Source organism: Onychomys torridus, chromosome X (genome assembly GCF_903995425.1).
Source record: "Onychomys torridus chromosome X, mOncTor1.1, whole genome shotgun sequence".
Lineage (NCBI taxonomy): Eukaryota > Metazoa > Chordata > Mammalia > Rodentia > Cricetidae > Onychomys > Onychomys torridus.
In genome coordinates, this window is record NC_050466.1 from 87,500,813 (window position 1) to 87,521,018 (window position 20,206).

A 20,206-nucleotide genomic window follows, 5' to 3' on the forward strand; every position below is an offset into this window, starting at 1 on the left:
TGCTACACCATCGATGCTGGACCCTCACTGGAACTCTCCCTGGATATCCTGTTGCTGCCCTGTGTCATGGAGATCCTGAATCCCTGACTCCACAGGACCAACCCCACTCCCATCCCCACCTCCAGTTGCAGGATTAGTCAGCCTGCCAGCTCTCCTCTGTCTTCACCATCAGGGTGAGTTCCCCAGCATTGCCCTTGGTTCACCCCTTGGAGCAATGAGCAGGCAGTGGGGCCAGTTCGCCTGCTTTCAAACATCCTCAGGGGCAGTTCTCCCATACCTACACTTTCAGGGCCAACACCACTGTGTTGCCCAGGCAAGGTGTAAGGCCTAGGACAGCTCTCCTGCACTTATGACCTCAGGACCAGCCCTTCCACTTGCCTCAGGCATTGATGAGTGGAGGGGGCAGGGAGGGAGGGAGAGGACTCTTCCCCCTACCCCCACCCCCACCACCACATGACAGATGAGTAATGGACACAGCTCTCCCATGCTCACATCTTTGGGCCTGGCTCACCCACACCTCTGCCACAAATCTACTATACTGCCCAGGCAAGGTGCAGAGTTCTCTTACCCAAGTACTCACCCACACCTCCACCAATGGGGGTTGGCTCTGTTGTATTGCCCAGGTGAGGTACAGGGCCTGTTCTCAGGAGTGTTGCAGCTGGTGGCCAGTAGGTGTGGGTGAGCCAGCCAGATGTTGTAAGCATGGGAGAGCTGTCCCATCACTCATCTGCCATGTGGTAGCATGGGCAGGGGAGTGATGCCCACCTCCCCCACACCCATCAACACCTGAGGCATGTGGGAGAGCTGGCCCTGAGGTCATAAGAGCAGGAGAGCTGGCTCTGCCCCCATCAACTGCAGCACTTGGGAGAGTGGCCCCTACGCCATGTCTAGGCAACACAGTAGAGCTGGTCCTGAAGGTGTAGATGTGGGTGAGCAAGCCCTGAGGACATGAAAGCAGGAGAACTGGTCCCACCCCTTGCTCAATGCAGAAAAGCTCACCGTAGTGGTAAGGATAGGGGAGAGCTAGAGGGCTGACCAACCCTGCAACCACCCAGGCCCAGAACCAGGGTTATGTGTTGGCCCACCCCAACATCCACCTTATCTGTGATCTGCATGATCTGTTATAGCACATACAGGGACTTGTCCTGTAGATCCAAGCAGCATGACCTCCACAACACAGGGCAACAGCAGGATAACCAAGAGGAGTCCCAGTGAGGGCCCAGTATTGACAGTATAGAAGAAGCCAGAGGCCTCAAACCAGACCCTTTGCAAAGAACACCTGCAAGTAGAGATATACGGATAAAAGGGTTTACTGTGTGACTCATTGTATCACATTACAGTTTCCATGACAAAATTAATTTTTCCTTCTCTTTCTTTTGTTTTTCTTTTTTTCTCTTAAATTTTATTTTATTTTATTTTTGGTGGGGAGGTTACAAGGGCAGAGGGTGGATATGAAAGGATAGGGAAATCAGTGGAATGGCGGTGGATGATGTGAAAAACACAAAGAATAAATAAAAAGAAAGAAAAGAAAAGAAAAATGCTGGTGGACTTCACAATCCAGATCTCAAGATTTTATTACAGGGCTACAGTAGTAAAAAACAGCATGGTAGTTAAAGAAAACCAGACTTGTAGACCAATGGATCAAAACAGAAAACACCATGATGAGTAAATGTAACTACAGCCATATAATATTTGACAAAGATGCCAAAAATCTTTGCAGAAAACATGACATATTCAACACATAGTGGTGGAAAAACTGGATGTCCATATATAGAAGAAGAAAAATAGGTCTATGTCTATCAACTTGCACAAAAGTGACTCCAAATGAATCAAATAACTTAGTGTAAAGCCTGACACACTGAAACTACTAGAAGAAAACAGACAAGATTCGGGTATAGGAAAGAACTTTCTGAAGAGGACTCCATTTGCCCAGGAATTAGGCCAACAATTGACAAGTGGAACTTCATAAAACTAAAAATTAAAAAAAAAAAAACATAGCTAAGGAATAAATCTATCAAGTAGAGAGGATGTCCAAAGAGAAGCAATATCCATAATATATATTTTAAAAATTTTTAAAAATTTAAAAATAGGGCTATAGAACTGAACAGAGAGTGCTCAATAGCAGAAATAAAAAAATAGCAAAAAAGAAAAACACCCCTCAAACATGCTTATTATCCTTAGCAATTAGGGAAATACAAATTAAAATAACACTGAGATTTCATCTCACCCAGTCAGAATGGCCAAGATCCACAAAACAACCACAACAAATGCTGGTGAGGATATTGGGAAAGAGGAACCCTCATTCGCTGTTGGAATTGCAAACTGGTGCAGCCACTCTGAATATCTGTGGAGAATTCTCAAAAAACTAAAAGTAGTCAGGTGATTGTGGCACATGCCTTTAATCTCAGCACTCAAGAGGCAGAGATAGGTGGATCTCTGTGAGTTCAAGGCCAGCCTGGTCTACAGAGCAAGATCCAGGACAGGCTCCAAAGCTACAGAGAAACCCTTCTCAAAAAACAAAAAAATAAAAAGCTAAAAGTAGACTACCATATGACCTACCTAGCACTTCTTGTAATATACCCAAAGGCTTCCTTATCCTAATCTACAATAACCATTACTGTTCTATTCCCAATAACTAAGAAATAAAAACACCCTATAAGTCCTTCAACTGAGGAATAGACAATAAAAATATGGTATACATGATGAAATATTCAGATGTAAAGAAAAATAAAATCATGAACATTACTGATAAATGGATGAAAATAGAAAATATTATATTGAGTGGGGTAACTCAGACCCTAACCCCAAATCTTCACAAGTGAGTATATAACCTGCAATAACTGCAAATGCCAGAGAAGCAAAAAGAGAACATGGAAGGGGATGGGTGGGGCAGGAGCACTAGACAAGGGAATTGTAGGACACAGTTGTTCTAAGAGTGATAATGAGTAGGAGAGACTTACCTAAGGAGGAAAGAAGAAAGGTAACACAAAGGGAAGGGAAAGTAAGAGGGATAAATAACACTAAAGATGTTTAGAAAAGCTGTAGAGGAATCATTTTTTAATAGCTCCTTAAAATTAGATGAGTGTGTGTGTGTCTTTGTGTGTACATACACAAAGAGAAATATATCATTTAATTGAAGTTACATCAATTGGGATGACAATGCTCCCCCTAAATGAACATAAACTACCTAACAAAAAACCCAGTGCCAGGCATATGAAACCTACTTGTAAGTTGTTGGTTAGGGGAGTTCAAGACAATATAGGCTGTTGCCATTGCCTTTGGTACCTTTCAGAATAGAAGATAAGACCTAATTGCTGAAAACAGCACACACCTCAGACACAGAATTTGGAGGAATTGATCTGGATCTTACCTAGAAGATTCCTCACTGAGGATTAGTCCTCATAGTTTCAGAAGGAGCCATGCAATGCTGCCAATGGAGGGAAGCAATCAAGTCCTATCCAGTTATAATGCCAATGAATAACAACAATGACCAGCACAGCAAGATATCCTGAAAGGTACACTGTGCCACTTACATCAGTAACCAACAGTCATCTGATTGGATTTAAGGTCCACCTAATAGGAGGGATTTCATACCTGGCACCATTAATTTAGCCAGCTACCAATGGCTGGTCAGACCAGGGCTCCTGCAACTAAACCAGCATAATCTGTAACTGTGTTCTAAATACTCATCCTTATATTCAGAAATAAGTATAACTCTCATCCCTCATCAAATAAGCTTATTCTTACAGTAGATGAAGAATATTAGAGAAAGCCACAACTGGTCAAAACGCAAATATAGTAGGGTTTCTGCCTCCAATCAATACATTAGAACACAACCCCTACCCTTACGGCTCTGGGATATCACAGAAAAGGGGACATAAATATTGTTAAGAGCCAGGACAACTGATGTGAGATAGTCTTTTCTTTAAAAAAAGAAACAAACAAACAAAAACAGGGCAGGGGAGAGATGGGGATGAGTCTGGGAGGAGTTATGGGAAGGAGTGGGAAGAATATGATCAAGACACATTGTACCCAAATTCTCTAAGAATTAATAAAATACTACTTTTATTTATTGTTTACCTTTCTTTTATTTATTATTTAAAACTTTTTCATTCATTTTTACACACCAATCAAAGATCCCCCTCTTCCCTCCTCCCATCCCCCGCCTCTCCCTCCCACCCACCCCCCTCCCCCGCTCCTCCCCACACAAGAAGGCAAAGGCCTCCCATGGGGAGGCACATCCAGTAGAGGCAAGTCCAAAGGCTGTAGGAGGTGTCCCATCATAGGTAGTGGGCTCCAAAAAGCCTGTTCATGCACCAAGGATGGATTCTGATCCTACCTCCAGGGGCCCCTCAAGCAGATCAAGCTACACAACTGTCTGGTCATGCAGAGGGCCTAGTCCAATCACATGTAGGCTCCACAGCTATTGATTCAACTTTCATGAGTTTCCACTAGTTTGGTTTGGTTGTCTCTGCAGGTTTCCCCATCATGACCTTGGTGCACTTGCTCATAGATTCCCTCTTTCTCTTTGACAGGACTTCTGGAGCTCTGCCCAGTGTTTGGTTGTGGATCTCTGCATCTGCTTCCATCAGTTACTGGAGAAAAGCTCTGTGATGACAGTTAGGGTATTCACCGGTCTGATCACTGGGGCAAGCCAGTTCATATCAGGCACCCTCTCCACTATTTCTAGTAGTCCAAGCTGGGGTCATCCTTGGGGATTCTTGGCAACTTCCCTAGCACCAGGTTTCTCTATCCCCATGATGTCTCCCTCTATCATGCTATCTCTTTCATTACTTTCCCACTCCCTCCCTGTTCCAGCTCGGCCATCCCATTCCCTTACATTCTCATCCCCCAACCCCTGCCCTACACTTCCCACCCCTCATCCCCAGTTTACTCATGAGATCTCATCTATTTCCCCTTCCCAGGGCAATCCATACATCCCTCTTTGGGTCTTCCTTGTTAGCTAGCTTCTCTGGAGTTGTGGGTTGTTGTCTGGTTATCCTTTGCAGCTAGTATCCACTTATGAGTGGGTATATACCATGTTTGTCATTCTGAGTCTGGGTTACCTCACTCAGGATGATATTTTCTAGCTCCATCCATTTGCCTGCAAATTTCATGATGTCATTTCTTTTACTGCTGAATATTATTCCACTGTGTACATGTACCACATTTTCTTTATCCATTCTTCAGTTGAGGGGCATCTAGGTTGTTTCCAGGTTTTGGCTACTACAAATAATGCTGCTGTGAATATAACTGACCATGTGTCCCAGTGGTATGATTGAGCATTCCTTGGGCATATGCCCAAGAGTGGTATAGCTGGGTCTTGAGGAAGAGTGATTCCCAATTTTCTGAGAAACAACTACACTGATTTCCAAAGTGGCTGTACAAGTTTGCACCCCTACCAGCAGTGGAGGAGTGTTCCCCATTCCCCACATTCTCTCTAACATAAGCTGTCTTCAGTGTTTTTTATCTTAGCCATTCTGACAGGTATAAGATGGTATCTCAGAGTAATTTTTATTTGCATCTCCCTGATGACTAAGGATGCTAAGCAATTCCTTAAATATCTTTTGTCCATTTAAAATTCTTCCTTTGAGAATTCTCTATTTAGCTCTATAGCCCACTTTTTAAATTGGATTGTTCAGTATTTTGATGTCTAGTTTCTTGAGTTTTTTATATATTTTTGGAGATCAGCGCTCTGTCAGATATGGAGTTGGTGAAAATCTTTTCCCATTCTGTATGCTGTCATTTTGTCTTATTTACTGTGTCCTTTGCCTTACAGAAGCTTCTCAGCTTCAGGAGGTCCCATTTATTAATTATTGATCTGTGCTACTGGTGTTATATTTAGGGGATGGTCTCCTATGCCAATGTGTTCAAGACTATTTCCTACTTTCTCTTCTATCAGGTTCAGTGTAACTGGTTTTACATTGAGGTCTTTGATCCACTTGGACTTGAGTTTTGTGCATGGTGATAGATTTGGATCTATTTGCATTCTTCTACATGTTGACATCCAGTTATGCCAGCACCATTTGTTGAAGATGCTTTCCTTTTTTCCATTGTACAGTTTTGGCTTCTTTATCAAAAATCAGGTGTTCATAGGTATGTGGGTTGTCAGGGTCTTCAATTCAATTCTATTGGTCCACATGTCAGTTTTTATGTCAATACCTGTAGCAGGAATCTTAAAAAGTTCTTATTAATAAGATCAAACCTGAGCCATGTATTGGGGTGAATGCTGGAAGATCAGAGAAGGAGAACAAGCTATAGCCACCTCAACTTGCCAGTTTCTCACCTGATCCTATTTCCTCAGACTGGAAACTTCTGTGTCCTCATACGGAATGAATCTCAGCTGAACTGTGCTGCTCAAAGCCTAAAAGCTTAACCAGCTCTAGTTCCTAGTCCTCACGCCTTAAATAACTTTCTGCTTTCTGCCATCACTCCCTGGGATTAAAGACATGTGTCACCATGCCTGGCTGTTTCCAGTGTGGCTTTGAACTCACAGAGATCCAGAGGGATTTCTGCCTCTGGAATGCTAGGATTAAAGGTGTGAGTGCCACCATTTCCTAGCCTCTGTATCTAGTGGCTATTCTGTTCTCTGACCCTAGATAAGTTTATTAGGGGGCATAATATTTTGGGGAACACAAATACCAAGTTGTTTCTATTACTATAGCTCTATCTATAGTAGAGCTTGATGTCAGGGATCATGATGCCTCTAGAGGTGGCTTTGTTGTACAGGATTCTTTTAGCCATCCTGAGTTTTCTGTTTTTCCAAAAGAAGCTGAGTATTGTTCTTCTAGGTCTGTGAAGAATTGTGTTGGTAATTTGTTGGGGATTGCATTGAATCTGTAGATTGCTTTTGGTAAGATCGCCATTTTTACTATGTTAATCCTGCCCATCCATGAGCATGGGAGATCTTTCCATTTTCTGACATGTTCTTCAATTTCTTTTTTCAGGTACTTAAAGTTCTTGTCATATAGGTCCTTCACATGCTTAGTTAGAGTAACCCCAAGTATTTTATATCATTTGTGGCTATGGTAAAGGGTGATGCTTTAAAAGAGGAAAAAATAAAGTGTGACAGAAATTTGAGGAGGGATTGAATCAAAGAAAATGAAGAAAGAAAATGGATATAACTAGAGAGCAAAATAGTATAAATGTGGTAAGGAAGAAAGTGAACATTTCTAAAAGAGCAAGAAAATACAAGCCTAATGCACTGATGTTATATTATTGAGCATGGACTGACATTTTTATTCTTTGAACTTCCAATTTTATGACCAAAGTTGTCCACATTCACTGGAAGATTTGGGATTTTTTTTTTTTAGAATATTCACCAACAGATAGAACTTACTGGCTCCACAATATTGAACTTCTTGGACTCTTGAACTTCCTGGATTTGATAGACATAATCAAGAGATGACTCAAAGAAATTGTGCCTTTCCTTATCCACTTGGAGATCTGCCTGTAGAAAGAGGGCAACAAATGTCATAAGTGGCATGGTCATTTTTAAAAATCAGGAATGATAAAATCAGTAAAATTCTACAGCTAAAGAGTCATTGAGTCACCTGCAAATATTCTATTTCCATTGTTTTCTTTAATTCTATTTTATTTTATTTTACAGAGAGGGAATCTGAAACCAGGAGATTAAAGACTGGGCTTTCTATTTCTAGTCTAGTATAGAGGAAACTTGGGAGTTACAAAACTGATTTTCAGATCAGGGAAAACACTGAACAAGTTGGAAAACATTTCTTCTCAAATCCAACGGAAAATTAAAGTCATGGGGATAAGTGCCTCTGCAAAAACCGGACTACAGGTGAATGGAGAGAATCGGAACTCTATGAGAACAGATACTGGGAGTGAAAGGTGCTCAATGATAGGGGATTACCACACTCACAGAAGAACTACTACACAATTGAAGAATAAATTGCTAAGAAAATACAAAGACAAAGTGAGGGCTGCAAAGGAACTACAGCAACAGCAAACTAAGACCAACTTAAGTCCTAGCCAAATATGAATGAAAGCTCACACTAAGCACTTACTTCAGTTTCTTTATCTAAACATCCTGTCTGCCTTTTAAGCAGAAAAGCAAAAAGGCACAAAAAAAAATCAGAAGCAAGAGAACAAGCATGAGAAACTAACCAAGAGAAAGCAGAGGCTGCAGAATAATGAGACCATGGATTGTAATCAACTATGGTAAAATGGTTCAGCATTGCATGTCATTGGGAAATTTCTAATGACAACAGAAATGTGATGCCACTGCACACCTATTAGAGTGGCTAACAGTAAAAACACTGACAATACCAAATGCTGATAAAAAAAAAAAAAACATCAAGCAAAAGAAAGCTTCAGAGCTAGTTGGAAAGAAGAATGGTACATGTTGGAAAACAGCAGATTCTTAAAAAATAAATTATCTGCTTACAATGCAACCCTACTTTTGTACTCTATAGCACTTACCAAAACAACCTCAACAAAATCTACACACAAATATTTACCATGGCCATATTAATAACTGCCATAAATTCAGAAGAAAAACTATTCTTCCATAGAATATAAGATACATATGTGGTACAACCAGACAACAGCCCTAGCTATCAAGTCACACAAATATTTTTAAACATGTTTAATATCTCTAGCCATCATGGGAATGCATATTAAAACTACTTGGTGAGGGCTGGAGAGATGGCTCAGAAGTTAAGAGCACTGACTGCTCTTCCAGAGGTCCTGAGTTCCATTCCCAGCAACCACATGGTGGCTCACAACCATCCATAATGAGATCTGGTGCCTGCCCTCTTCAGACCTGTAGTCATAATGCTGTATACATAATAAATAAATAAATCTTTGGTCGGGCGGTGGTGGCACATGCCTTTAATCCCAGCACTCGGGAGGCAGAGCCAGGCGGATCTCTGTGAGTTCGAGGCCAGCCTGGTCTACAAAGTGAGTTCCAGGAAAGGTGCAAAGCTACACAAAGAAACTCTGTCTCGAAAAACAAATATATATATTAGACACATATTGCTAAATAAAAGAAATAAATATGAAAAGGCTCCATGCTGTAGGACTCCAACAACATGACATTATAGAAAAGACAAAAATATGAAGATCAGTGGCTGCCAGATATTTGAGATGAACAAGCATGATGACATGAGAATTTCAGAACAGTGAAGCTATTCTCCATGATACTGGACACGTGTCATTATACACTTGTCAAATCCCACAGAATGGGGTTAAAGAGGAGTAATTCAGCATCACAGTTCTTGCCTAGCATGTGCAAGGTTCCAAACCCAACAAAATAAAAACAAATAATCCATATTCCACGAAATATAACACCTATTTGCTCACCAATTGTAATAAATAAGCCCAGGGTCTTAATAGTGAAAATGTGTGTCAGGGATCCAATACTTCATTTCTGTACTTTCTAATCATTTTTTTCTTTAAGTTACATGAAATCTGTCTCATTTGTTATAACCACATGTGAATTTATAATCATCAAATAAAAAGTTAAAGGAAAGGAACTTGTCTGGGTTATAGCCCAATATAGACTCCTCATTGCCCTGTCTTCCCTCCCCAGAAAAAAGCCTAGACCTACCCTACACAGTGTCTCTTGACATCTTTCACACTATTCTGAGATATGAGGCAATGTAACAATAAAACACAAAAGTGATTTAGCAATGATAAGATTCTTTCTTTGTTTCCTTTGGGGCACAGGGTTTTATGTATCCTAGGCTGGCCCCACACTCTCTATATAGCTATTGATTGGCTTGAACTCCTGAGCTACAATTGCAGTCTTCTCTGTCTCTATCTCTGTCTCTGTCTCTGTCTCTGTCTCTGTCTCTCTCTCTCTGTCTCTCTCTCTCTCTCTCCCTCTCTCTCTCTTCCTCCATCTCTTCAATTCTTCTTTCTTTTTCTTCATTTCTGAGACAGAGTCTCACACTATAGAATTGATTATGTAACACAGGCTGCCCTCAAACTCACAACAATCCTCCTGCCTCAATCTCTTGAGTGTTGAGATTATAACATTTACCTACTACACCTAGCTTTAAAAAATAAAACCTCTTCATTTAAAAAGAAAGTAACTCAATTTCCCTTACTTCATTTTTTAATAAATAGAACAATGGCTGTACCCCAGCTCATCAGAAATGTCAACAAAGGCTGGGTATGCTGGCTCATGCCTACAATCCCAGCACTTAGGAGGCATTCTGAGAATATGAAGACATTCTGGGTGATATCCTGTTTTAAAACAGCAAAGGCCCCCACAAAGTGCAAACAAGGACATCTACATTGTGCACAAAACCACTAAAACACTCTAGATGTCATCATAGCAAAATCACCAACATATGGACTGGGGTGTGTGACATGGGTCCCTGTGACTATCCTCAGATTTGGTAGTCACTAAGAGGACTCACAGGACTGAGGATTCAACATATAGTCATAATCCCAGATAGCATTTACTTCAGTGAAAGGGTACAAAGGAAAGTCACCAAAGAAGAAAGGTTTGAGAGATCCAGTCTAGAAGAAACTTTATATAAGCTACTAAGGGACTCCGTGGCAGTTTTGTAAAGGGTACATGAAATTCCTCTTTCAACATGCTCTAACACTAGAGTAAAAAGAGCTGCCAGAGACTGTGCTCTAGAGACTAATGATAGCCCTGGGTTTCCATTGGGCCTGGTAACATAGGCACTCCCTGCCTAATATGAGTTATAATTCTAGACTGTCTGAGGAACAGGTATTTGAGAAAAGCCACACTGTCTGCATAGGCAGCTATGCACCCAGAGCCACTATTAAAATAGCCTCTCTAAATGTTCCCTCACCCTCCTTCTGTTTGGACAGCATCACTTAGGAAATTATCCCTGTGCTCTCCTTACCTACTTCAGATAATGAAGATTTCTCCGCTCTTTGATGTCTTGGCCATGTTTTTCTTTTCTCTTTCTTCCTTCCTTCCTTCCTCCTCTTTTTTTTTCTGTTGTTGCACTAGTCAAGATGTGAGCCCACTGCATTTGACTATACTATCTTGTCTTTCATTAGTCATTTAGAGTAATATCAATTCTGAACAAATCACTTGTCAAGAGTCTCTCATGCCTTTCATCCTTGAGCCTACTTGCTTTGGTCTAGGGCAATTTCTCCGTTTCTAGTTGTTATACATGTTATCTTTTTTTAAATGATTATCCAAATTGGAAAGGCACCTTTCTTCCACAGAGAGTTCCTCATCCAGGCTTAAGTCTTCACCTTCTCATTCCCCAGGTCCCTCAAGACTATTAATAAACAGACATTTTACACTACAGAAAGAGCCTCACTGCTTTGAGATTAATGCACGTTCTTAACTTAGAATCCCAGCTATAAGGTGTAGAATGACAAGGGCACTGTGGTCTTGTTCCACCCAGTGAAAAGATGATTTGGTAGATAGCTAGTAAACAGTTGCTTGGGAGCATCATAGCCACTGTAAGTCTCATAGAAGCAGCAGCTGGGATGCAGCATTTCCTTCTTTCAGCAAAGCAGGCAATGGGATACCACAAAGGGAAAATATCTGCTCTTTCTATACCAAACCCAACACTAGTTGAAATCTATCCAAACATAGAATCTAGAATCACAGACTTAGAAACCTGGAATTGAAAGTGACACTGGAGACACTTAACTATGACTCTTTCACACAGTGGGACTGACACCAGGAATAAACTTCCTTAACAGGGGAAGTTGGTGGAGGAACTGGCTGGAGACTCAGAGCGTCTGGGGCCTAAGCCTCAGGTGCTCCCTGCAAATGTTTCCGTGGCTCCTGGTGAGCCATTTTGTGGAGAAAGCTCACAAGCAGAAATGACTGGGGTTTCTAAGGCCCAGCAGGAGATAGAGTCAGGGATAGACTTGGTAAACGTACCTCTAGCAACTGAGACTCCTTCTTTTTGGATGACAGATGTAAGTGCCGGTCCAGTAATGAGTAAAACCTCTCGCCGTCCTTTTCAAATTTCTTCTTCCTCTCCTAGACGGGGAACAGAAGCTTTGCATTAAATGTCTATGGTTTAGTACTATGGACTCAGAAATGAGAAGGAAAGATTCAGGTTTCCTGTGGTCAGTTCCTACAGCTCCTGGAAAAGGAAAGAAAAACTACAGCCAGTGCACAATGTGCTCTTTTGCACCGATCGAGGAGCTTTTCATTTCCTCAACTATAACCCCAAGGCATTCTACCTGCAAAAAAAAAAAAAAAAAGGCAGATCAGCTCCTACTGGTAGAGTGAAGCCTGAAGCCTCTGCCAACTCTTGCTCCAAAAATGGCACTGGAGGTGGGGTCTCTGTTGTTGAACACCCTTTCTTCCCTTCACATATGGTTATCATTTATTTGATCTTTCAAACAGAAAAAAAGGAACACAAATGAGAAGTAAATATAGCCAGGAAAGGTTAATCTGTATGAATCTGAATGACTTCAAACAGCTGCCATTCCAAGACAACAAGAATCAAGGACTACTTCTTTGAATAAATTATTAGGTGTTATTTACTGCTGCATATTTAAAGCTGATGGAGAGAAATCCGGGAAGATTTAAATAGGAAACAAGAATTCACAGCTAGCTTTATGGAGGAGGTGGAGGACTCGGCCTTCACGCTCCTTGGGGAGGAAATGTAATTAACTCCTCTGCTGTTCAGTACAAGTATCCGTCACAGAGCTTCTAAAGAAATGCTGACAGCACAGACTCATTGTCATGATTTTTATCTCAGCTTGACAGGAGCTCAAGTTATTTGGAAAGAGGATCCTCAGTTGAGAAAATGCCTCTATCAGATTGCCTGTAGACAAGTCTGTGTGGCACTTTCTTGATTAACGGTTGATGTGAGATGGCTTAGCTTACTGTTGAGTGGGTGCCACCTGTGGGTAGGTGGTCCTGGGATGTATAAGAAAGCAGGTGGAACAAGACATGAGGAGAAAGCCAGTAAAAGGCACTCCTCCACGGCTTTTACTTTAGTCCCTGCCTCCAGGGTTCCACCCTGGCTTCCCTGAGTGATGGACTGTGGTATGTAAGCCCAAGTTGCTTTTGTCTCATGGTGTTTTATGACAGAGAGTGGAGGACGACTGAGACAGATACCTCACCACCTTTTGGGAGGGCTACGTAAGGACTTTTGGGATGCTGGGCTAGAAAAGCCACTAAGTGTTCATGCTGATGAACTACTGAGGTGATTTCGAAGAAAATGCTGACAGCCGTGCAGACGATAGAGGCCCTCTAAGACTGTTTTCACCATGCTGACTTTGAACAGTGTGTACCAACAAAAAAAAAGCACTTCATGCTGGTAAGAATTCCTTTTTTAAGGTAGACTTGGGTGAATTGTAAGACTTTCAAATAACTGCTAGGATGAAAATGAAACTAAATTTGAATTTACAGATTAATTTGAATTGAATTGAGATCCGTAAAATAATAAGGCAAAACATTTGCGAGAATGAAATATCACACGTGTTTTAAAGGATTTACTATTAATATAAATGATGTCACTACTTATACTGGCTAAATATAGCAAATGTAGAAAACAATATTGATTTTCATAAGTGACTTATAAAAATTTCATATAAGGCTAGTGCTAATAATTAATGATAATATTTTTCCACTAAGTGGCTACATCATCTGCAAAGTCTGGCCATTTATATTCTCATATTGACACATTACTAAATTTCCATTCTTAGAGAATCTGGTTAAATAGCACTATGGGAATGGGTACCCTTATCTTCTTCCTCACATAAGAGGATTATATTTAGTTTCTCCACAAACTAATGTTGACTTTAGGTTTTTATCATGCAATCATTACTAAGCTAATGAATTCATCTTCAGTTCTAGATTTACTAAGATAAATATATAATTTATTTTCTTTACAGGAATTATGAAGGGAAACCACTGCTTGGTTTCCAAGGCTGATTTTGAGGGAGGGGTCTGAGATAAGCACTACCTGGTTATGATGTATTTGTATGGAGGGAAGTATGTGCACATGAGTACAGGTGCCAGCAGAGGCCAGAGACATTGGGTCCTTTGGAGCTGGAGTCACAGACACTTGTGAACCACCTGATATGGTTGCTGAGAACTGAATTCAGGACCTCTGGAAGAGCAGCAAGTGCTCTTAACCTCTGTGCCATCTCTCTAGGCATTTCATGGTATATTTTCATTACTGTAAGATTCAGAAAGCTAGCATTTTATTTAGGAATTTTGTATTTATGCTCCTAAAAGTAATTTGTTTTCATTCTGGTATTTTCCATATGTTATTGTATTACCATTATAAAATGTGCTGGATAGTATTACTGTTTTAAAAATGAAAACACCAAACCTCAGAGATATTAAGTTGCTTATCCAAGGACACCCAGCCATTAAGAGGTAGAAAAAACTACTTAAAATATCTTTACTTAAAGCCAGCATTGACTACTGGACTCAGTTTATACACCTTGAGAGAGATGAAGTCTTAATTAGGATTACTAACACTCAGATGAAACACCATGACCAAAGTAATGTGAGGGAGGTAAAAGTTTATTTAACTTACATTTCCACATCACAGTTCATCACTGAAGGAAGTCAGGACAGGAATTCAAAATAGGTCAAGAACTTGGAATCAGGAGCTGATACAGAGGTCATGAAGAAGTGATGCTTGCTGGGGGCTCCCCTGGCTTGCTCAGCCTGCTTACTTATAGAACCCAGGACCACCCACAATGGGCTGGGCCCTCCCTCATCAATCACTAAGAAGATACCCTACAGGCTTGCTACAGCCTGATCTTATGGAAGGATTTTCTTAATCGAGGTTCCCTCCTCTTGGATAACTTTAGCTCTTCTTGAGTTGACAGAAAAGTACCAAGCAAAGACAGTGATAAGGAACAACCTTCTGTCTTTGTACAAAGTGTGCCTTCCACTTCTTGTTTTCCACCTTCTACTTCACTGGCCAACTACAACTCATCCTTCAAGATCCTATCCCTTTATTCAATGGAGTCTCTCCTATGTCTTTCTCAATGCCCCAATATCCTAGTCTGGGTTTAGGAGTCCCTCCTCTGATCTAGGAAAAGAAGATAGGGATGAAAAGAATTATAGAATTATATGCATTACATTAATATATTGTTCACTCTAACACAATCTAGAAACAAGAAACATGGTTGCTCCATCACATGTATATGAGAACACCATAATACCATTTATATGCACTAAATAAAGGAGAACAAACTATCAAAGTATGAAAGCTATAAGAAAAACAACAATTTTCCTTTTACTTTTAAGCTTTTCTTTGTAAGCATACATTTAGCATTCTAGTTATACAAATTCTTTTATCCATGTTAGACAAAACATAGGAAATAAGCTTCTGTCAGACATGGGCACTGCCCTGAGGTAATCTAGAGAAGGCAAGGCCATTGGAACCAGCTCTCAAGGCTCTCGTACTCCAGTAATGGCTAGAAATATACCTTAAAGTCCATTTTGCCCTTCACTTTATAAAAATGAATGCTGACAATAAGCTAACATCATTTATCATAAATAGAATAAACAAAACACAAATTACCTATGGAAAGTGCTGTTTCTTCTATATATTGGTTTGGGTTTTTTTTTTTCTACAGAGCTTTGCTATATAGCTCAGACTGGCCTTAAAATCCTCCTTCCTCAGTCACCCAAGTGCTTGAATTATGGACACACACCACCATCTCTGGCTGAGATTACTGTTTCTTATGTGTTTGCAAGGGTCTATCTTTATTTTGGACTGACAAAATCCATTCTTCCTTAGTGTTATGTACTGACATGAGTGCTGAAGAAAACATGTATCCAACGAGAAATGTTTCTTGTGCTTTGCATAGCTCCACCAAGAAAACCTGCTGTGAGGAAGCAGTTGGATGGGGCACTTAAAGAGCATGACAAATGTCTAGAGAACACTATGTCCAGGCAGGCAGAGCCAATCAAATCCTGTCCTCTCTGGAGAAAGTTAACATGAGCTGCCAAAGGTTTAAGACATTGGTTCTGGTTCAGTAAATCTCCCATGCACTGAGGAGGCTCTTTTTCTGGCCAGATGAAATTGGGATCACTTTGGTTGACAAAACCAGCTGTGAAGCTGACAGTTGCTTCTCTCTCTCTCTCTCTCTCTCTCTCTCTCTCTCTCTCTCTCTCTCTCTCTCTCTCTCTCTCTCTCTCATCTCTCCTACTTTGGGAGAGAACATGAGCTTATATTACTGTCTCCACCCATTTGCACCAGTGCCTGTGGCCCCAGAATACAGCACAGGGAGGTCTGTGTGTACAAGGTATTAATGACTCTTTGTACATGATGGTGATGCTGCTGTCAGTAGGAAATGAGACCTTTGCATACAGCAGCAACATATGAGGAGGACCCTCCATGGGAATACAAAGAAAAGACTTACTATGTTGCTTATTAAAAAATGATGAAAATGATGACCTCAAAAAAATGAAAACAGAGAACAATAATTCAGGATTTTTTTCCTGTCGTGGGAGTGATGGTTATGCCAGGTTTGCTCAACCCAGGGCCTCGTGTATATGTCTTAGGGTTTATATTGCTATGATAAACACCATGACCTTAAGCAACTTGGGAGAAAAGGGCTTATTTTAGCCTATGGTTCCACGGCACAGTCCATCACTGAAGGAAACCAGGACTGGAACTCAGAGGTCAGAACTGATCCAGAAATCATAAAGGAGTGCTTCTTACTAGTTTCCTCAGCCTGCCTTTTTCTAGCATCCAGAACCACCAGTCCAGGGGCAGTACTGCACATAGCGAGCTAGGCTCTCACACATAAATCATCAATCAAGAAAATGACCAGTCTAGTGGAGACATTTTATTAATTGAGGTCCCTTTTTCCAAAATGACTCTAGCTTTTATAAAGTTGACATGAAAATGTTCAGCACACAAGGCAAGTGCTCTGTGTTCTAACACGAAGATATGCCCTCAGGTCTTCAGTAATAGTTTATAGTATGGATTAAAATAACACAGTTTTGCAATTTGACAGAGAGCCACAACACAGAGGGTCACTGACTTTCAATAGGCACCTAAAAACTAAGACCTTGACCTAGGGAAGTTGTCTCTGCTTTCTACCTTGGATTGGACAGAGAAGGCAATATTAACAAGTCTTGAAACAATAAAAAATAAGTTGCCTTGGGCTGGAGGGATAGCTCAGCCATTAAAGGCTAGGCTCACAATCAAAAAATAATTTGCCTGGGAATGGTGGCACTCAAGAGGCTAAGGAATATGGATTGTGAGTTCCAGGCTAGCCTGAGCTGTAACAGCGATATTTCTCAAATACTCCAAAAACAAAGGAATTATACAGAGACACAAATCTAAGGTTTATAAATCTTACAAGGTTTTATTAGTTACTTTTTGTGGACAAAAAGCAATTCAGGGAAGAAAGATTTTATTTTGTCTTATGGTTCCATGATGGTGGGGAAGGCATGGAGCAGGTAGCTGGTGTAGGAAGCTGAGAAATCGCATCTTCAAATGCAATTGTGAAGCAGAAATATAAAGCAGAGTAATGTTGGGGGATATTCAACCACACTATGAACCCTAAGTTTGCATTTGCATTAATTAAATAAAAGTAACCTTATCTATAGTTTATGAACACATATTGGTTCTATGCTGTATAGCAGCTTTGAATGCTTGGGACAGAACTGAAGAATCAGGAAAGAGGACTGAGTCATTTATTAAAATTTTACAAGACCCCAAAGAAGCCTTCACTGATGTTTTACAAAGATTGTCATCAGGTGTAAATAGAATGATATCAGATACAGAAGTTAGACAAATATTAATTGAATCTTTGTGTTGTGGAATATTAGTTTAAGATGTGTTGCATTCATTTATGCTGTGGAATATTTGTTTAATGATGCAAAGATGTGTTGCATTCTTTTATGTTGCATATGTTTAACTCTGTAAAGCTGTGTTACTTTGTCTGAAACATCTGATTGGTCTAATAAAGAGCTGAACAACCAATAGAAAGGCAGAAGAGAGAAATGGGTGGGGCTGCCAGGGAGAGAGAATAAATAGAGAAATCCAGGCTCAAGAGAAGGGGAGGAGGATGATAGGGGCCATCCATCCAGCTACACAGTCAGCCACAGAGAAAGAAGGAAAGAAAGATAGAATAAAGAAAGGTAAAAGCCCAGAGGCAAAATGTAGAAAAAGAGAAACAGGATAATTTAAGTTAGAAGATCTGGCTAGAAACAAGCCAAGCTAAGGCCAGGCATTCTTAATTACAAGGCTCCTATGTATTTATTTTGGAATTGGGTGGTGGGCCCCCAAAGAGTTAAAAAAAACCAGAGGTTGGGTATTTAGCTCAGTGGTAGACCGCTTGCCTAGCAAGTGCAAGGCCCTGAGTTCAGTCCTCAGCTCTGGAAAAAAAAAGGAAAAAAATAAACTCTTTGGCATTTGAAAATGCTAATTCAGAATGTCTTTAAAGGCAAGATCAGCACCAACAGATGAACAGATCTGAAACACAGATGAACTGATCTGAAACACAGCTGATATTGGATCTCACACTTATGATGATGCCTGGATAAAAGAAGTGATTTCTAAAATTTTAAGAAAAACCAAAAGGTCAGAAATTTTAATTGTAGTAAACAAGGTCATCTGAAATGGGACTGTAGGCAAGGTGTTCCTAGAAACAATGTTTTTTCTAGACATAATCCAAACAGAAGCCCCAGCTTTCTGGACTATTAGAACGTGTGGCAAAGGCCACCATTGGACTAATGAATGCAGATTAACATGGGACAGGCAAGGTAATCCTTTACCATTGGGGAAACCCCTCTACAGAAGAATTTAAAAAATTAATGCCTGTCATTGTAGATGAATTTCTAAACAGTCTTATTAAATAAAAATCTCAGGGCCAGAAATTGTGATTAAAGCCTGAGAGAGATCAGGGGAATAGGAACAGGCACAACTAACATTACCTCACCAACTCCGCAGCTTCCAAATGAGAGATACTTCCTGTCTACCCACACCTATATACCTTGCTGTTCTGCCCTCTGATTTTCTCTCTCTGTGCAGCTACATCACTTCCTCTTCCTTCCCAGCTCTGTTACTTCCTGTCTGTACAGACCTCCAGACGTCCATGGTTAACTAGTGTTGGAATTTAGGGCGTGTGCCACCACACCTGGCACTATTTCCAGTGTGGCCTTGAACTCAGAGATCCAGACAGATCTGTGTCTGTCAAGTGATAGGATTAAAAGCAGCATGTGCTAGCGTTGTCTGACTTCCTTGTTTACTTATAATGGATTGCTTTTTCCTCTGATCTCCAGGCAAGCTTTATTTATTAATGCACAAATAAAATATCACCACATTTCAGCACAAATAAAATATCACCACATGTTGTTAAAAACTATATTGCTCTGGATGACATAACAGCATCAGTAGATTAAAAAAATTTCAGAAGAGATAATAAAACAAGGATTTTGGCAAACTTCTATAAATGATCAAAGGCCAAAGCTAAAAATACAAATAAGTGAAATTGAAATTGAGGATTTGATTAGTGCAGATATAATAATAATTCCACCAAAATCCTGGCATCCAGATTGGTCTCTTCAGGAGGTAAATATTCAACTTCTAAGAATTAGAATTTTATCTTAGGTAAAACAAAAACAAATTGAAAGATAGATCACATATATAGGTACAGCAGGATAGAGAGGAAAATTAAAACCATATGTGACTAACATAACAATGAATTTATGGGGACATGATTTGTTGCACCAATGGAAAACACAGATTGACATTCCTCCAATCACAGAAACAAACTACATTAATGTATGCTTCTGAGAAAAACATTAAAATATATTATCAAGAATAGTTGCTAACTGTTAACATTGTACATAAGCAGGGCATAACAGCTGTTGATCTTTCAAAGGAACCAACAGCCCTATCTTTAAAATGGTTAACTGGTAGACCATTGTGGGTGGAACTATGGCCTTTGATGTCAAAAAAATTGCAGGCATTAGAACAGTTGGTACAAGAGCAGCAAAATGTTCAGCATATTGAAGAATCGACCAGTCCTTGGAATTCTCACATATTTGTTATTAAACAGAAACCTGGAAAAATGGAGAATGTTAACAGATTTGAGAGCATAAATAGGGTGACTCAGCCAAAGGTCTCTTTACAGCATGGAATTCCCTTGCCTTTTTTACTACCTAAGGGATTGTCAATTACAGGGATCGGTTTAAAAGATTGCTTTTTAGTATACCTTTACAAGAACAGGATACAGAAAAATTTGCCTTCACAGTGCCTATTTATAATAAATCCCAGCCTGTTAAAAGGTA

The 20,206-nt window shown here is 40.2% G+C and overlaps 1 protein-coding gene across 1 annotated transcript in view; it reads right to left on the bottom strand.

The window, feature by feature from the left end:
* Positions 1-20,206, bottom strand: part of Ophn1 (oligophrenin 1) — a 317,225-nt gene that overhangs the window by 137,293 nt on the left and 159,726 nt on the right. The window contains exons 6-7 of the mRNA XM_036174204.1: positions 11,852-11,953; positions 7,340-7,450 (exon numbers count right to left, since the gene is read on the bottom strand). Of these exons, the coding sequence (XP_036030097.1) occupies positions 7,340-7,450; positions 11,852-11,953 (213 nt within the window). The remainder of the gene's footprint in view (positions 1-7,339; positions 7,451-11,851; positions 11,954-20,206) is intronic.